Below are 18,166 nucleotides of genomic sequence, written 5' to 3' on the forward strand. Positions count from 1 at the left end.
TGTCCCGCACTATTACAGCAGCAGCCGCCTATTGACCCGTTGTCATCCTGCCTCAAACGCGGGATGAAAAAAAAGGTTTTCTTTTCTCTGGACATTTAACCCGAGTCATGACCGCACCCCTGAATTTGCATCAATTTTCTTTTACAAAAAAGTGCGATCATTGTGCAAGTAAATACGGTATATTCTTTAATAAATTTTCCCACAACTGTTTTTCCCACAACAAATTTTTGCTCAGCCTGCTTGTTTGTGGCAACAATAGGGCAGCTACAGCTGTATATGTATTTTTTTTTTTAAATGAAGCCAAATGCATTAAGCTTGAAGTGCTGCAAGCAGATTACTACAGGGCTTACTAGTCAATTTTCATTGTACATGTGCAAATAGCTTTTACTGTATACCAACCACTGAGTAAGGTTTTTTGCTTTCATATTGTTTTTTTTTTTTTTTCAGAACATGTTTTTTGGTCACTTTGCTTGTTTGCTGTATCAATATATTTTGATCTAGAACAGCTAGAGCAATTTTTTTCTTTCAGCATAAAGCTGAATGTATTGAGAAAGTAACACTGAGAGCAGATTTTATTTGCAGCTTCAAATTTTCATTTAATACACATTTGCTCTTATGCTGTGAATACAGTGGGCTGTAAAATGAAAAATACTTGTACAATTTCAAATCCGCTTCCAGTGTTGCTATCCTTATGCACTGTAGTATCCAACTATATGTTTGCAACTTTCCTTTCAGCTGGTAAATTTTAATTGTTTCAGCAAATAATAGAAAGTAAAGTACCTAATTATCTCAGCAACTATGTATATGCACAATGTAATTGCATATTTAAAATAACCACAACACTGAATGAGCAGATGCTTTTGATGAGCAATCATTTGTTCAAGGAATAACTAAGTTATCTCAACAACCCATGTCCCCCCTTAACCATTGACTACATTACTTAGGTTGTTGTTAAGCTTTTTCTTTTTTTGGTCTTGTCAATAAGTAAATTCATACTAAGCAGCTATTACTGATATTTCTTGATTGCTTTGGATTTTGGGGAAGACGGTTGTGCTTTTGGCAAAATCTGCTAGTCTTATCATCCATTCGAGAAATTTGGTAGCTAAATTGGCATGCAATTCTTTCTCAGGCAAACTTTCTGTAGATTGGTTTTTCCTTGCTGTTTTTCTGTACATTGAGTAGGTCCACAAAGCAGGCTATTTTAGGAATACGAGTAGTTCCACGAAGTATCGGTGGTGCTGCCTGTCTGCCACTCATTAATGAATTCATAAAAGCAGTCTAGCATTCTAGGGGTCATAGTCTTGCGCCATGCAGTTGGTCTTAAGAACTGACAGTTCATCTGTGTAAAGGCATGTTCAGACTGCGATCATAACATTAGCAAAGAGCAAGTCTGTCGTAAAGCCAGCCTGTATTGCAGCTTAAGGTGGTTAACAATGCTGGTCGTTCAAATGTCTGTTGCCTGTGTTGCGCTTCTTAAGATCGGCCAATCAAAACGTGAGCTGGCCACTTGCGCCTCGGTGGATATGCAGTCATGGCTTTTGCTCCTTTGCTGTAACTAGGGATGTTGGAAGTTGCGTCACCAGAAATTCAGAACCGAAACTTCTGGGCTTGTTGGCGTCGTTGTAACTGTCGTATCTATACCAAAAGATGTGCTCGCGTGTGGGATGACTGTTGGGCTCTTAATGCTTTATACGACTGCAGTCTGAACAATTCAGTTGCGCTTTTAGCATTTGCGCTTGCTCTTCTTGTGAAATATGCATACATTACATATGTAGTCTAAACATAACTTTACTTGTTTGAGCTAGAAGAATGACTGTAACTAAGGGACTTCTGTAACTTGGGCTATTGTTTTCATATTGTTTTCATGCTATTTTCTATTGTTTTCATGCTCGGAGTGGTCTTTCCCTTCTGGCCTTCCCCTCTATTTTTCTCCCTGTTTTTTACGTTTTTTCAATGGAGCTTCATTCATCTTTATTTACCTTGCAGGAATGCATCAGGGCATTGGGTCGTCGTGGTGCTCACCTTCCGTTCCGGGCCAGCAAGCTGACACAGGTCCTCAGGGATTCGTTCATCGGCGAGAACTCTCGGACCTGCATGGTGGGCACAGCTGTTTGAATTCGCAGTCTTGCATTTATAAATTATCACATGTTGGTTAGTTTTTGTGATTAGTATTTCTCATAAGGTTCCCAACTTTTAATATTGCAGAAGCAAATAGTAATAGCTGGACATGTTGCATCTGTTTATAACAGCTGCAGCTCGTACAATGTAGTGCTCTAAATTGAGGTTCATTCTGTGAGCTACCTCTCAGTGGAAATATTTTCTGCAGTTTTTTTGTATTTTAATGTATGGTTACCATTTATGTGGAGTCTCAGAAGAAAGTTAGATTGTTGCAGGCAAGCGGTTCGAGTAGCTTTTATGTTTTCTTTGGTTATTTTCAGATTGCCATGATCTCTCCAGGCCTGAGTTCTTGCGAGCATTCCCTCAACACGTTGCGCTATGCAGACAGGTACGGCCTTTAACACATCAAAATATTTACCTTTTGCAGAAAACTCGTGCATAGCAGTAGTGGCAGTGGTAGAAATCAGGGCCAGTATCTTGCAACACTTTCTTTCATTTGATCCTGTTACTTCCTTATCAACCACCATTTTTTACGGGCCAATCCTGGTTATGTAGTTGGGGTACTGCTCAGACCATTGAAGCACGAAAAGGAATAGCATTGTTTTATGTTAGCCCATTTTCGTTGTGTGCTACACATGCGAAAAGGTGCAGCAGTTTGGTCAATGGTGGTAACTCTTAGATATCTGCATGTAAAAACAAAGTTTAACTGTACAATGAAATTTCTTTGTTATATCCCAAAACTTTTGTCTATGTGCATTGTGCCGGGGTTCGACTATACTGCAATTGCACCAGATGTTTAGCAACTTCAATAGCCAGCCCAACGTAGTTAAGCTAGGTGGGCATCCGGCTAGATTGTACAGCAGCCCTCCGTTGCTTAGACTTCAGTTAGATTTTTCGGTTAATTCAATCCTGACCGAAGGGCCCGGCTGCCGCGCATATATTTCCATGGGTCCAGACTTCCATTATTTTTATCTCAAAATTGGCCTTCGTGGGATAATTCAAAGTGGACTGGTCAGCTTTGCTGCAATACGGCCGTGTTACACAAGCACCTATGAGCTGTCTCGAGTCGCAGTACGAGCATCTAGACGCCTAATAAGCATTCCATTAGACATTCAGAGCTGTTTCTGACGTTACTGGGGAGATCTGAGCCTTCGTTTCGGCTGCAATACGGGTCTCGTATATGAGACCGTTAATGGGGCCTAGTGTGCTTTTCTTAATTATATGTGATCGCATATTTCTGTGATAGCACTGTGGCCAGAGACAGTGCATGTGCGTGCGTAAATTAAGGAACATGTGCTATGTCCATACCCTTCCCTGCTTAGTATGCTTCACCACAAAATAGGTGTATTGCAGCGAAGCCCTTCAAAAACAGTACAGTGAAACCTCGTTGCTACGAACACCACTTTAGCAAACTTTTCAGATTAACTAACTTTTCATAAATCCTCTGGCTGCTTATAGTTTCACTAAACAAATATTTCTGTACTACAAACTTCAGAATAACAATCATTATTCATTTTCCTTGTCATGCTAATAATGCCTCTGTACTGCGAATTAATATTCCAAGTTCTGGAGATTCTTAGATTTCAGTGCATGCTTCACGGCAGCCAGAACAGTAGGCTAGCTGACACGTTGCAGAAAGCGAATGCTGTGACGCATGGGTGTGGAAAACCTGAGACGGCGTTGGAGGGGAAAAGAGCAGTGTGGCACTTTTTTGATTAAAACGGCCTGCTGGGCTGGTTTGTACATATTTCATGGTTAAAAACAGCACGGCACGATATACAGACATGAAGTGACAGGACGAGTGCCAACTTCAAACTTAAACCGACGTAAACTTCGGGTGCATGCATATACAGACAGCGTTCAGCACAAACTGCAACCAAGAGGGATCGATATCATTTACATAGCCACATCTGGGAACTGCTGCTCATTGCAAAAGAGCGACAACGAAGGAACAACGCTAATGCATTGTGCACTTTTTTCCTTGATTTGAAACACCTCTATCAATTCTCGGGAAACTTAGCCGCAGCTTTTGCCAAGTAATCTTATGTCTTCAAACTGAAGTGCACAGACACATGAGCCGTAGTCGATGGGAAAATGTCAGCCAGACCTTCTCTTCATAGAAGCATCATGTTTCCTAGGAGCGCATGCTCCGCCCAGACAAGTGTAGCCTAGCAATGGAGGCGCGCGTCTTCTTTCGCTCTTCTTTCTAAGCATGCCTCTGCTTTCCTTCGTCCTCATTTCTGCAGTGCATAGCCACGCAGAGAAATGTAACACCTGTGCTCGCGGGGATGCCACAGTCGCACTTTGCTGACAGTGTCGTTTACATGTACTGGCACTTGAAAATGGTCTCGATCTAGGCAAAAAAAAAAAAAAGACATTATGCTTCAGAAGTGACACGGAGCTTCCTGTTCGTCGGTGGTTTTCTCTGTCAGCGTCTCATTTGCATGCGCCACTCGTATTTCAGTGGTGCGTGGCAGTGGAATCTGGAATATAGCAACAGTGTGCATCAAAAGCCAGTCACGACATTTTCGGGAATAGTTCATAGTTGGGCTAGTTCATGTCATGTGCATAGTTGATGTTATGTGCATAGTTGATTTTTTGGGGTTTTCACTAATGACCTTTCAGAATAACAATTTCTCCGTGGTCCCCTGAAATTCGTTATATCAAGATTTCACTCAACTACCAAGTGAATCAACAGCATGTTTCGGAGTTTTTCTTCATATTGTTCAGTTCGACCTACCTTATAATGCGACTAGTTTTAATGCCTTAGGATTCTTAGGGTACTTCACGCACTTTCCGGGGGTTATCTCTCTATCTGTTCTATGTTTGTATCGAACCAGTATCGGACCAACTTTGTTGGGAAACGACCATACAATCGGCGACCAAATCTTTCACGCCGACATGGGTCCCTGTATATGTGGGACTGGGCAGATACCACTGCTCGAAGGAACTCCGACACAGACTTGGAATACGGGGCATGTACCACTCGGTTTGTGCTAGTCTCCAATGAACGTATTTGATGCAAACTTGTGTTACTGGGCATGGGCCTGTTGGTGTGTGCTGCTCTTCAATGCACATCCTTGATGCCTATTTGGGTAATTAGGTCTGTGCCACTGGGAATGTGCCACTATACAATGGCAACACAGATCCATTGAACATCTCTGATGCTGAGTGGAATCCAATCGTCGCAAGGCTTCCTTAAGGACAGCAACTCGACGCATTAGCTTGCTGCCGCACAAATGCACTGAACATGTCACTTTTCAAGGAACGCCTTTTTCAAGGAAGCTGCGCCATGAATGCACCTCTCGCTTATTTGGGTTACTATGTGCCATTCAGTGTGCAGCAGGCGAGGAAACAATTCTCGGCATTCACAGGCACTGGTGCACTAGGCTTCTCGTCTCAGAGGCCGCACGTGGCCTTCGTGGCATTGCCGCTAGATGGTGCAGCTTGTCCAGAAAGAAGCACAACAGACATTGCCACATGACGCGTTTTTCAGGCACCATGTATTTCGTAGGCCACATGTAGGCTTTGGATCGGTGGCAGCACTGTATGGCACCTAGTGTTCTTAAGGAAGCAACAAGAGTCGTGCTACAGTACATGCCTCATACATATCTCGTGTCGATGGCAGCACTGCATTGTGGCTGTATTGATTCAATGCTGACGTATTACCGTCTGCAGTCATCACGACATGGGTTCTGCCACAATTTTTTTCAGTCCCATCAGGATCAAATTAATGGTAGTTAACTGTACTCCACAATTGCTTGCCTTGATTTATAGTTGGCACTAGTCTTCTTTTGCACTTCAAATCTTGCAATTTGTATGTTAATCTTTTGTTTGTCATTTTTTTAATCGTGTGCTTCTTACTGGCTCTTTCAGAGTGAAGGAGCTCGGTGTTGAGGACAGCCCAGAGCTGAAGCCTCCCTCAAACGAGGATGAAGAGATGGCTCCAGAAAGTGAAGAGGACGACAACCTGGCTCTGCTGAGAGCTTCTGATGTGAGCGTCGTGCCTTTGCCGCTCGTAACGATTTATGGCACCAGAATTGACCTGTTCAGATAAACCTGACTCTCTTAGCTTCACTTTGACAGCCGGTAATATCCGTGTGCAGGACGTGGAGATGTCTGGAGACATGTACACATTCCACGAGGCCATTTCCCACCTACAAGAGATGGAAGAGGAAATTCTGGATCTGCACAAGACTGTTGTTGAGGTGTGTGTGTGTGCCATTTGCGGCCCTTCTATGCATATGATCATGCTAAGGCACCTAATGAAATTCAGCTAGGCAGCACTGGTCGCTAAAATGCAGTTAACCCTTTGAGGGTAAATTTTTTTTTTTTTCTTTGCCATACGCGACCGCCCAGGGTCGATTTCTTTTTTATTGCAGATTTCAATTCTTCTTGGGGACTTATTTCGAAAAACAATTTACTGCAATTTTTCTAGGGTGACTGTAAAGTGAGAAAAAATATTTTGAGTTTGTATATATGTACTCTTCGTTCATGAATAACACTAAAAAAAGGAAATAAACTTATATGAATTAAAAAATTGATGCATTTTATACACATGGTTCAAGGCCTTGAAAATGCGCACACGAGAATATTTTGCAAGACTCAAATGTTCCTGCTCTTACACTAATATGTACATCCATAGCGTAATCGAACTGCGTAGGTGCGTGCACTTGAGAAAACTGTGTGGTTGTGTGCCCGTCAAAAAAGCTCAACGTGTGACAAACTTCCGCTAATCTTCACCTTATCACCAACCAGAGGTAACTAGTTTTCGCGAGTGTCAAAAAAAAAGCAGCGAAAATGCATGCACGGCAGCATCCTTCCTATGTGCACACCTGTGAGCAATAAACGAGCGAGAAAGAGGTGGTAGCCCTTTAAGCGATTAGTAACAAGATGGCCATTAGTTTTGCAAAAGCGCAAGAAGCCGAAACCGGCTGCGGAACAAAAGCTGAACCGCTGCCGCCTGCCCGCACGCTAGTATATAGACATGCGGGAGCAAACTAGCGCTAAAATAAAACGTGCAACAAAAACTGAGAGGGAGGCACACGAAATTTCCTGTATTCCCACATAGTGGCAGCACATGACAGAAAAAAAAGTTAGGAAATTGGCCCGCTTTTGCAACGTACAAATGGCACCGTAAATATACGACATCGACCATTTTTGGACTTGTTCGCGGCGCCGTATATTTACGTCATTGACCCTCAAAGGGTTAATGGAATGCTAGAAATGTTGCATGCTGTTGCTACTAGCTTAGCATGTAAAATGTCTTTTGATTTACCTTTCATAGCGAAAGCCATGTACATGTACTACATCATTACCAGTCCTGTCACCATCTTGTGATAACAATGATGCTGGCTCCTGTTGTCTGTGAAATGCTGTCACCAGCAAATTTAAATTGGATTCCTGTGATTAGAGAGAAGGTACATCGAAATCTGAAACTCTAAAATACGGTAAATAATTAGACTATTAGAGGTGCTATGGTGCAAAATACACCGAAAATTATGTTGTAGGGCAAGCCCATCCGGCACGCACACAAAAAATTTTAATCAAGGTACAGTATACGCTGAAACCAAAGTGACCCATTTACCCTACTATTCCTGGGAGGAGGCTACACTTGAAAGCCAACTTTACGAGTAGCTCTTGACCACGTTTGCATGCCTTGTGCAATTTTGGGTGCTGAATACAAAATATGTAATCATTTCTGTCCTAAGACAAGTAGCACTTGATGTCATATGAGACACTGGGTTCTTTTGTTTGGAGAAAAATTGGCGTTTAAACAAAGACAGTACACATTGGTCGGGGTGTAATCTGGAATGTCCAAGGTGTGCACTAAGGTGCAAACCAATGACCTTGGTCAGTTTGAACTAGTTATAGCCAATCAATATTGCCTGAAAAAGAAATGCCATCTTGATGTAGGAAACATGACTACTTAAAAGATATTGCACTAAAATTGGGCTTCAAGCACACTCCGTGCATTTGATTTTAAGGTAAAAAATTATTACAATGCCGCTTACATCTGCGCAGACGCTGGTGGCTTCTGACAATTGATTCAACCCAATGAATAAGGAACTTATTTACAGACAGTTGCTCAGGCATTGGAACCGGCACTATCTAGTGTTCACTGCATGAGGCTTGTGCGCAAGCGCCATTATGAGCGCGTGCACTTCCTCGTTGTCGTTTTCTGAGACAGCACATCAATTCTTTTTTTCGTTGGACGAAGTCTCCATAGCGGTCTCAAGGCTGCCTAGCCTCCAGTAGTAGCAGTTGCTCGGTGGTTTCTGCTTGGGACATCAAGGTTGATCATTGAGAGGTCGCGCCTTGCGTATCTGTTGCTGAATCAAAAATGAATCTGAAACCAAAGGAACGGCAGAACTTGTCAGCGTGTCTTGGGGCATTGTCTGAGAAGTCGTCTGCTGTGCCCCCATCTGTCCACAGTTGTGTTGCTTGTCTGGCCTGGCTTGTTTTCTTAATGCGATTCAGGTGATGCCAAGCATTTCCATTTGCGCATACAAATTGGGGTCGCAGTCCGATGTGGTACAATATTTCTCTTTCGATCCAGTCTAGTTTTGTTAAAAACTCCCGGATAACTGTCCCTGATACAGTACACTGATAAGCCTGAGAAGTATTTTGATACAGTACAGTAAAGCAGTGCGGAAGCTGCAATTCCAGTCATCTCGTGACTGATTGGTTCTTGTGGCATCAGAGGCCGCGCAATTCCTTTTGCAACCCGACCGTGATGCGCTTTGATCTGAAACGTGCTCTATTTTTTCACCAGTGAGCTGATCGCCAACAAATCGTCATATGTCCACCGCTTTGTTTCAGTTGGACACTATGCATTCTTTTTGCTCTTTTGTGGTACTCCGCACTCGCCGAGCTTTGAGAGTTATCCAAAATAATTCATATGCTGCCAGATACATCCGCGTTTATGAATTCGATTGCACTGAATAATGCATATGCCTGCCGGGACCAGAGGACGAGCTTGAATTATCACATTTTCCAAATTAAACATTTTTTTTTCTTTTTCTGTCGCAAGTCTTCGCTACATGATCCAAGTAGTATCCGTTATGAGTTATCTCCTCAGTTCTGCTGCATGGTATTCTCCTTGTCGATTTGTTGCAGGATGGTACGCTGTTGATGTTATGGCCTGTGTGCCATTTGACGCGTAGCACTACTTTATCTCGCTAGAAATAAAGGTTTTTCCATTGTCGGAGACTACTCTTTGTGGTATGTAAAATGTATCTAAGAGGCTTCATAGTACATTGACGACTGCTGCGGATGTAGCTTGTCACATGACGTACTTCCCACTTTGTGTATGCGTTTCAAAGCATCTTTATGGAAATGAAGAATCTTGAAATCTTATGAAATTGACCTTATGGAAATTAAAAAGCTACGCAAAAATGACAAAGCTGGAAATAACATTTTGGGCCAATTTACAGCCTTTAAGTGCAGCTTCCCCTGCCCCCTTTAAAGGCTTATTCTGCATTGAAACAACGTGCTGCATTTCTACCCATTTGCAGGCCAGCCAAGCATGGGTGCACCAGGACATGGACCTCCTCACCATGACCAATGAAGTGGACTATGACCTTGACTGTAAGCATGCCATGATGCTGGGGTTTTCCTGATAGCTAGCTGCTCTATATGCTGTATATCCCTAAATAAAACTTAATGCCGCAACTGAAAGCCAGCTTTGTGTTGAAGCACCAGGCTTGAATGTCTACATAGGCAAGTAGCACAGAGTAAGCAGTTAGTGTTGAAAAAATCTGCACGTCGCAGTTGAGAAACGTGGTGCAGGTGTTTTGCAAGAGATTCTGTATCAAAGAATATTACTGTGATAGCAATCAGTCTTCCGCAAGTGGGGTGTGTGTTAGTGGTTTGGTCTGCTGTCATGCATGCCCGGATCGTGTAATCTGCCAAGTTTCGGAGGCACAGCTTAGTGAAATTGTTAAGAGGCCAAACAGAATGTTCACTTCGGAACAAGCACAATTCTTTGCTGCCGCTGTCCCTCGTCGTGCCAGCTTTGTGACCAGTAGTGCTTGTGGTCAAGTGTATTCTGTTCCTCTTTGGGCATGTGAAACCAAGCGTTTTCAGTTAGTGAGAGAGTTTTCAGTGCTATTTATACTGCCTGTACGAGCCTTAGCTCTTGTCATAATCTAATATGTTGCTGTTACTGTCAAATATTTGTCCTTATTGCGACGTCAGTGACAGCAGATCAGGCAATCGTCCTAATGTGCATACAAAAATAATCCACTTGCATTGCCAAAATTAGTGCACTTTAATGATTCACAATTAAGCTCTGATCAGTATTCTTTTGTGTTGTATGTTGAAGTTTGCTAAGTGTTGTAGGTATTGTAAATTTGTGCGTGTGTGCAGTGCAGATATGTTTTGATCGGAGATTAAGCCCTAATGGCTTTTGTCTTGTTAAGCATCACTTGATGAATTCTTTACTTTGTATTTTATTGCTACTAAATGAATTTAGTTCCTGCCTAATGCATAGGCTAAAATGTTTCATATATGCTGCTTGTTGCTGTTATCTTCATGTATAGAACATATGAGCTCAGTGACCAAGCCAGGCACAGTCAGCATCTTTTGTTCCTGGCCTTTGTTTTGTTTTGATGACTATTATATAAACGCTCCAGGCACATTATTTTTTGGTCCTTGAACATTCTCAATTTCCGAATTCCAAAAAAAAACAAACTTCCAGCCACATCTGATCATAACTGAGTGTTTGTAAATTAACTAGGGAAGAATTCTGTTAGTGTCTCTTCTTTGGTAACCCTTCGATATCTCTATGTATTCTCGGCCTTTCATGCAGTGTACGTGCAGAAGCTGAAGGATTTGCTCGCCGAGAAAATGGAGGTCCTCTCAAAGTTCAATGGTTAGTTCCTACATTTGTTGCTGTCCATTGCACTACTGTTGCAGCACCACCAGAAAGCAGCCTGTTAATATTTTGGCCCTTGCAGCTGCATGGTCGGCACACAGTCTACTTATGTTGTCACATTGTAGTGTTGGTGAAGAATTGACTCTGCCAGTGGTGAGTCAAGACTGTAACTATTATCGGGCGAGTTTGTATGCTCGGAAAGATGAGCAACACTCGGTATTGCAATAGCGGCCAGCACAGTCGTCGGTCGTCGCTTCTAAACTCTCTGGTAAAGTATGTCCATCACCTATACATGCGTCGCTGCACATCCCATAGCAATAACTGGTGCTTGTGTACATCCAAGAACTTGCAGCAATGTTTGTGTTGCATGTGCAATCTCATTAGAAGAGTTTCTTTCACTATAGAATTGACAACAAGAACTTATGGATACAGTAGGCATATCTTGACCTTGCAGCTAGCGATAACTTGATAACAATGATGACGCAGTGAAAAAACCCGCCGTGGTTGCTTAGTGGCTATGGTGTTGCGCTGCTAAGCACGAGGTCACAGGATAGAATCCCGGCCACAGCGGCCACGTTTTGATTGAGGCGAAATGTGAAAGAACCAGTGTGCTTCGGTTTAGGTTCACATTAAAGAACCCCAGGTGGGCCAAATTTCCAGAGTCCACCACTAAGAGTTGCCTCATAATCAAATTGTGACTCTGGCACGTAAAACCCAATAATTTAACTTGATGCAGTGCAAAATTGGACTGGAAGAACAAAAAAATGTATGCATAACTTTACGAGGACTGACAGCTGTCTGTAGTGGATGCAGGCAACCTGTGAAAGCATTGTGGTAGGGCATCACATCGGCGACAGTAGAGGTAGATGTTATGACGAGCAGAGTTGTTTTAGTTGGGGGCTTGATGTTTGGACTGCACGCGTCTTAGTCTGATGCTGAATCAGTTGGAATTGTTGCCCTACAGATTCAAAGCCTGTCGCATCTCCTCCATCTAAAGCAACTGGTGCCTGTTTTTCTGGTGTCAAGGAACTAAGGAAAATAATGAAAACCCTTTTCATTTTATAGATGAGACTTGAGCCATAGATTCGCTGATACCGTGTAACTGTGTGGATGGCTTGATGCCACATTTGTTGGAAAACTAGCCATACTGCTCAAAATTTGCTGACACGAAAGTTTAGAATTTTCACTGCATCGAATTTTTTAATTAATGCTGCATCAATTGGCGTACTGTACTCCTTTATTCATCCTCTATCTAGCGGTGAACACTTCTCGTAGAGTAATATTGCTTTTTTTCCTCAGTATCTAGAATCTCGCAATTCCTTTAAGGCACAGTAGTGTGCAGGAACTGTTCCTTGTTGATGCCTTGTCTGATCACGTACTGTTCCGATCATCTCTCCTACAGAAAAGGTGACTGGATTCCAACAGCACTTGGCCGAGGAGGAAAAAATGAGCATGAACATCAAGCGGCCTGTAAAGTGAATCCAAATGGGCACAGCACTGACCAATGTTATTTGCTTCTTTCTTGCCTCGCCAACTTTCCTCGCCAGCTTTTTTTTTTTTTTAGCCATTTCACCCACATCTGTGAAGACCAGTGCTGCCCTCAACCCTGTACATAGTGAATGGGCAGGCATGGCTTGGTGCTGTACTTTTTTTTTTCTTTTTTTGCTGACCACTTGATAGACCACAACTATGTTGTTGTGTGTAATATATTTGTACACATGTTTTAACTGTACTGACTGCTTATTTTTGTTTGTAATCCCCTGTACATAAGCTAGACTTTTAAACAATGTTCAGCCGACACCCCACCTCTCCACACTTAGTTTTTATTATTTTTGTTTAGTTTCATAAACACTGAGTGTTTGTATGTTCTTTTTTTTTTTTTACTCCTTTCCTTTAATGGCCTTCCAATGCAGTGCATATGTGCAATGGAAAAGTCAATAAATTTTCTCGGAGCGCAACATTCGCATTTCTGGCCAGCAAACCTCGGGCAGCCTGATTTTATTGACCACTTTACAACTGCATTGCTTGTAATAGCTGCAATAGTAGTATGCCTTGACCTGGATTGTTTTGGTGTCGGTGACTGAAAGTCCCAATCTGGCATTAAAAGTGAATACATATGCTATACATTATATTTGAAGAATTTTTTTTTCGGGGCCGGCATAGCCCTAGACCCGACTGTTCAGTAACAACGGTCGCACGGAATACATTGTTCACATTAACTGTTTGCATGCATTCACCGTGGACGATTTTTACATGCAATAGCAGTTCTTCACCCACTTTCCTGAACCTGGCTTCGTGGCCTTAAAGCTGTAGCTGTATGGTAGCTATGGGAAAATGTTCTTGTTAGTAGTGAAAACATTTTTGTTAGTATTTGCAGGGTGTCTACCAACCGGGAAAACCGAGAATTCTCGGGGATTTTAAGTAGTCTGGAAAAACTCGGGGAATTTGTGCCTCTATCAGGGAAAATTAGCTGTAATATTATTGAAAGGGTCGAAAGTCGCGGTAATGCTGGCTCTAGTACAGACGGGAATCGTAATGAATAGTCTTTGATGCCCTGTCGTCGAACACAGTCGACACAGTCAACGAACGACTTCCCGGATTCCCGATAATTTGGACGGCTTCACGGCACAGCCACCACGTACCCCATAGTCAATGTATCAGAATGTCCGAAATTTTCTGACGCAAGAACTCTTTGCCGTCCAATTTTCCGGACTTTTTGCAGTGACCGCAGATCCGAAACGGCATTAATCAAAGCCACCACTGCTGCCATTTTATTACCTCACCGCCTCGAACCGGCGCTCTCGCACACAGATCCGCTGGCAGCCGCACTACTGCGGCAATGTTTGGCCTAACTGGTTCGATGTTTGCTATGAAGCTTCTTGTCGTTGGGTACCGTGTTTTTTATTGAAAGAACCCGCTGCTGTCAGCAATGGCATGGACTCTTTGTGGTCCTCGCGATTTGTTTAGAAGCTTGGAAAGCACGGTGCATTGCATAATGCCGGTTCCCAAAAGTCAGCTTTGCCTTGATACAGAAATGTTACTTGGTGAAGCATACACAAAAGTATTGCAGTGAAGCATAAGTGTGGGAAGTGCCTATTGCCACGGGACACAGTATGTATTCCTTAATTATACACGCGTGCACCCGGCATTTCCTGTCGCAGTACGAGCACCAATATGCCTAATACGTGTACCTACAGGCCTTCAGAGAGTTCTCAAATGTGCCTGTGGCGGTTTTAGCCCCTAAGGGCAGTAAATGACATGCATTTATTTTTTCCCACTCGCCGATTTTTCGGACGCTTTGCCCCTAGGCAGTTCGAACAATCGGACGTGGTCTGTGCAACTGACCAAGAAGATGCTTCAAATTGTCCGTGGGGCGAACGAGTGGCGGAAGGACAAGACCAGAAAGGACCTACGCATTGAGGAATGAATGGGAAAGGAAGCGTGCTGCCGCAGTTTTGAAGGAACTTAAGCTCAAAAAACAGTGTTAGCTGATGCCGAGATATAGGTGTCTCTCATCCAAACCAAAATAAACTGTTTACAGCAGTGAAACACAGCACTAAGGTGTTGTGCCCAAGCTGCGAGTATGTCGGGACAGTTGAGGTTGATTTACAAGTTGAGAGAATCTAGATTGTGACAAAGTTCGGGCTTCATGCCACTGAGCTTGCTATCACTTGATAGAAATAGTTCTTCTTCGAAAATATTTCGTTCTGTATACATCTCCTTTTTATTCGTATTTGAGAATGTCAGACAGACTCCATTTGAAATTTTTTCTGAAGACATTTTATCTGCTGTGCATTTTTTACCCCCCCCCCCCTTTCTGTTCTCTTTTTTGAATAACATAAACACTACTCCTTAGTATTCAAATTGCATTAAATCGTTTTTTTATATATTTATATATGCTTATTAGAGAGTGACGGCATCGGGCGACATGGCTTCAGGCTATCTTGACATAAAACATAGCTCTGCATCACTCGGGGAATTGCGCAAAGGCACCCAGGGAAAACCTGGAAAAGTCGGGGAATTTGGAAATGTCAACTTGGTAGACACCCTGTAGTTGGGTTTTGTACCAAGAAACCTAGTTACAGTATGTGTACTCGAACACCACTCAACAGCCACATTGCCTTGTTTGCAAAGCGCTTGGTCTACAAAATTTTAATGTTTTACATACCACGAAAATGAAACCCTTCTTTGCAATGCATATTTAACCTTGGGCATGATGCTAACAGCAAGGACTGGGAATTTGGAAAATGTATTTTAGCTTACGTCATCCCCTGCTCTTCATCACAAGCAGTCCATGATTCACCTAATGTTGCATGTATGGTCTCGAATTGCAATGCACCATAATACTGAAATGTTATTGCACATTTATAGGTATCAAGTGATCAATTCTACTAGATTTTTTTGTGATGCTGGTTGGTGTCACTACTAAATTAACTGGTGTTGCAAAGAACAGACTGATAGGCTAATTTTTACAAGAGCAGCACCTAGCCCAACAAGAAATGCAGATGTTGGGAGACTTGCAGTGAACTTGGGCTTGGCCAGTTGTAGCTAGGTGGAAGTTCTCGAAATTTGCGGAGCTCAGTCTGGCTCCGTTAAATGGGGTCAACCTTCACTAATAGCCTCCTACACCTGAGCATGTGCCAAGAAAATTTGTGACATGGCATGCTAATGCAGGAACTTCAAGTTGACATGGCCACCAGTCTTTCGTTTTTGGGTCATTTGTGGCTTGTGAAGCCTGTAATGGCGAAAGTGACTTTTGTGGTATTGCAGAAAGGTAATTTACAAAATGTGCAAAAATGGCTGAAACTGCTTTTGGGGTTCGACATTCATAACGGGAAGTCGAACATTCACTTTCCCTGCCAACTACACCACTTTAAGCTGAGAAAAATTTATACAAATGTAGGTTTTGAAGGAAAATGCTAAAGTGATAGATTTAACTTTTTCATCAAAAGTGTTGCTACAGGGAAATTCAAGCATTGAAGCAGATTATCAAAGCTTTATTGAACCGAAAATGTACATTACTTTTTGCGTGAATCAGGATTGAACCCAAATGATAAGATATTTTGCACCCTGAAACAAAACGGAAGTACTATAACTGATTTTTCGTTCAGGTTGGCCGCTTCTCTGGAGCTGTTCATTCCGTGTATTCCATGCATTTGTGCTTTCTCAAATCCGTTTACTGTCGCTTCAGAAGCAGCATCAGTGTTTGTAGCATGTCGAATTGGGCGGCCTGCTACAGTCTTTGAGCAGTGAAATCAGTGATCGTGAAATGGTTATGTGGTGGTGGAAGACCTGTAGATATTAAACGCTAAAAATTGTGCGGTCACTGCTGATTGCACTGATATATGTAAAGGAGGTGTGATAGAAATGCATTGCTTCTGAAGTGTACTTAAGAGCGAACGCGAAACGCAACGGCGGATAAAAGACGGGGAGAGTGAGGAAGAGGGTGCAGCGGAGGAAGCCACCTTGGAACACCACTAAATGGTGCTCGCGGCAGCGGCGGCACCGGCCATGCGGGGGAAAGGAAAAAAAAAACCAGAAAGCTCGCCTTCACTCATAGCGTTCGTCGCAAGCGTTTCCCTGTAAAGATTACTGTTGCATAAGCTGCAGTTGCCAGGAAGCGGCAGCTGTGTGGCCGATCTATATATAGCGCCGCACGTTGCTGCTCTGCCAGTTTGCAGTGCAATGCCTCAATGTATCGCAATATGAAAACAAGTGTAGAGTTGCACTCAAATTCTGTATTAGGGAGTATCTTAATCGTTGGAGAATTTTCTTTGTCTTTCGATACAGCTCGGGAGGACCGTCAAGTTTCTGTAAAAATACATTTATAGCATACTTCTGTAATTTTGTTAAGCTATGTAAATGAACGTAAACCAGTTTAAAAGTTTTATTTGCTCCGGAGTTGAACCGTTCTTGCTGAAGCAGTATGGAAACCAGAACAAAAAATTAAAGCGTGACGCTTATGACTCAAGTGTGCAACAAAGATTGATAGCACAACTGTGCAAGCTGCAAGTATTAGCCTAGAATGGAGAAGCCTGATATAAATTGTGCAGTTAACATGAAATGGATGCCCCGTTCACAAAGTATTGGTATATATCAGTCATCTGTAATCAATTTATCTGCATCAAACATTCTAATATATGGAATTTGTGGATTTGCAATAATTATGGAGTTATTGTGTGTGAATATGTGATATTGCTAGTAACAATGACTATGTTTAGTTTCAAATATGATGCAATAGTATAAAATTACTCCAAGTTCCATTTATCTTGTTCTCTTTCCTGCTTTTTGTATAGCGCAACAAATTGGAAGCCTTGTGCACTGACTGGCACTAATTATTCAGTCGTAATTAATGCATCTGTGTTTCAAGTGATTTAGGTGTAAACTTGCAGCTTACACATTTGTGGTGCCATTCCTTGATGCTTAAATATGGCATTGTGAACTTGGTGTTTTATTTAAAACGTTTCTCCCATTTTATGCAACTAAAACAATTTGTGCAAAACATAATTAAGAAATATCAAGCCACTAGAATGTGACCTGTTCGAGGAAGCTTTACATCTGGAGTTCCTATATAAATATGTGAGGATCGAAAACGTTTTGCTTGGCATCCAAATATCAAATTCCATCAATTGTTGGGCATAATCTTTGTACGCATTTTTATTGCCTACGATTGTGAAAGCATTCTCTGCATTTCATGTTTGAAGAAAGCATGCTTGGAGCTATTTATATACTTGAGAGTATTAAGGGTATTTGAGAGCTTGAGGGTATTTGATAGACTCGTCATTTTCTTTTTTTTCATTTTCTGGGGTGCAGACTTTCTATACTCGGAGAAATAAAAGAAAGGGGTCATCGCAAGTGTTGACGCTAATGAAAAGGTCGACTTACGTGGTGATTCAAATTATTCTATGATAAAAATTGATTTGATGATTGAATGATTGATAGCGATAGAAAGTTGGTAGACAGCTATACGAAATAAGGGCATAGTACGATTTATCGGCCGCATAAACTTGCAAACATTCGTTTCCTAAATTAACAAGCATGGTGTCAGCTCGCGCAGCAAACGTCAACACATCACACTCGGTGACTGCAGACACTCGCTGTCATAAAGCTGGCGTAAGAAGGCGCGGCGGCAGCAGCAGCGAGCGAAGTTATTTTCGTGCTGTCTGTCGC

The 18,166-nt window shown here is 42.3% G+C and overlaps 1 protein-coding gene across 9 annotated transcripts in view; it reads left to right on the plus strand.

Moving 5' to 3' along the window:
• LOC142560092 (kinesin-like protein KIF2A) overlaps positions 1–13,123 on the plus strand; it is a 47,823-nt gene extending 34,700 nt beyond the window's left edge. For all 9 annotated transcript variants that reach the window (XM_075671897.1, XM_075671899.1, XM_075671902.1 and 6 more), the window contains 7 exons: positions 1,987–2,097; positions 2,439–2,506; positions 5,995–6,112; positions 6,225–6,326; positions 9,636–9,708; positions 10,931–10,993; positions 12,399–13,123. In XM_075671897.1, coding sequence (XP_075528012.1) covers positions 1,987–2,097; positions 2,439–2,506; positions 5,995–6,112; positions 6,225–6,326; positions 9,636–9,708; positions 10,931–10,993; positions 12,399–12,475 — 612 coding nt within the window. In that variant the 3' untranslated portion in view covers positions 12,476–13,123. The remainder of the gene's footprint in view (positions 1–1,986; positions 2,098–2,438; positions 2,507–5,994; positions 6,113–6,224; positions 6,327–9,635; positions 9,709–10,930; positions 10,994–12,398) is intronic.
• The last annotated feature ends 5,043 nt before the right edge of the window (positions 13,124–18,166 follow it).

Source organism: Dermacentor variabilis, chromosome 10 (genome assembly GCF_050947875.1).
Source record: "Dermacentor variabilis isolate Ectoservices chromosome 10, ASM5094787v1, whole genome shotgun sequence".
NCBI classification, from domain to species: Eukaryota; Metazoa; Arthropoda; class Arachnida; order Ixodida; family Ixodidae; genus Dermacentor; species Dermacentor variabilis.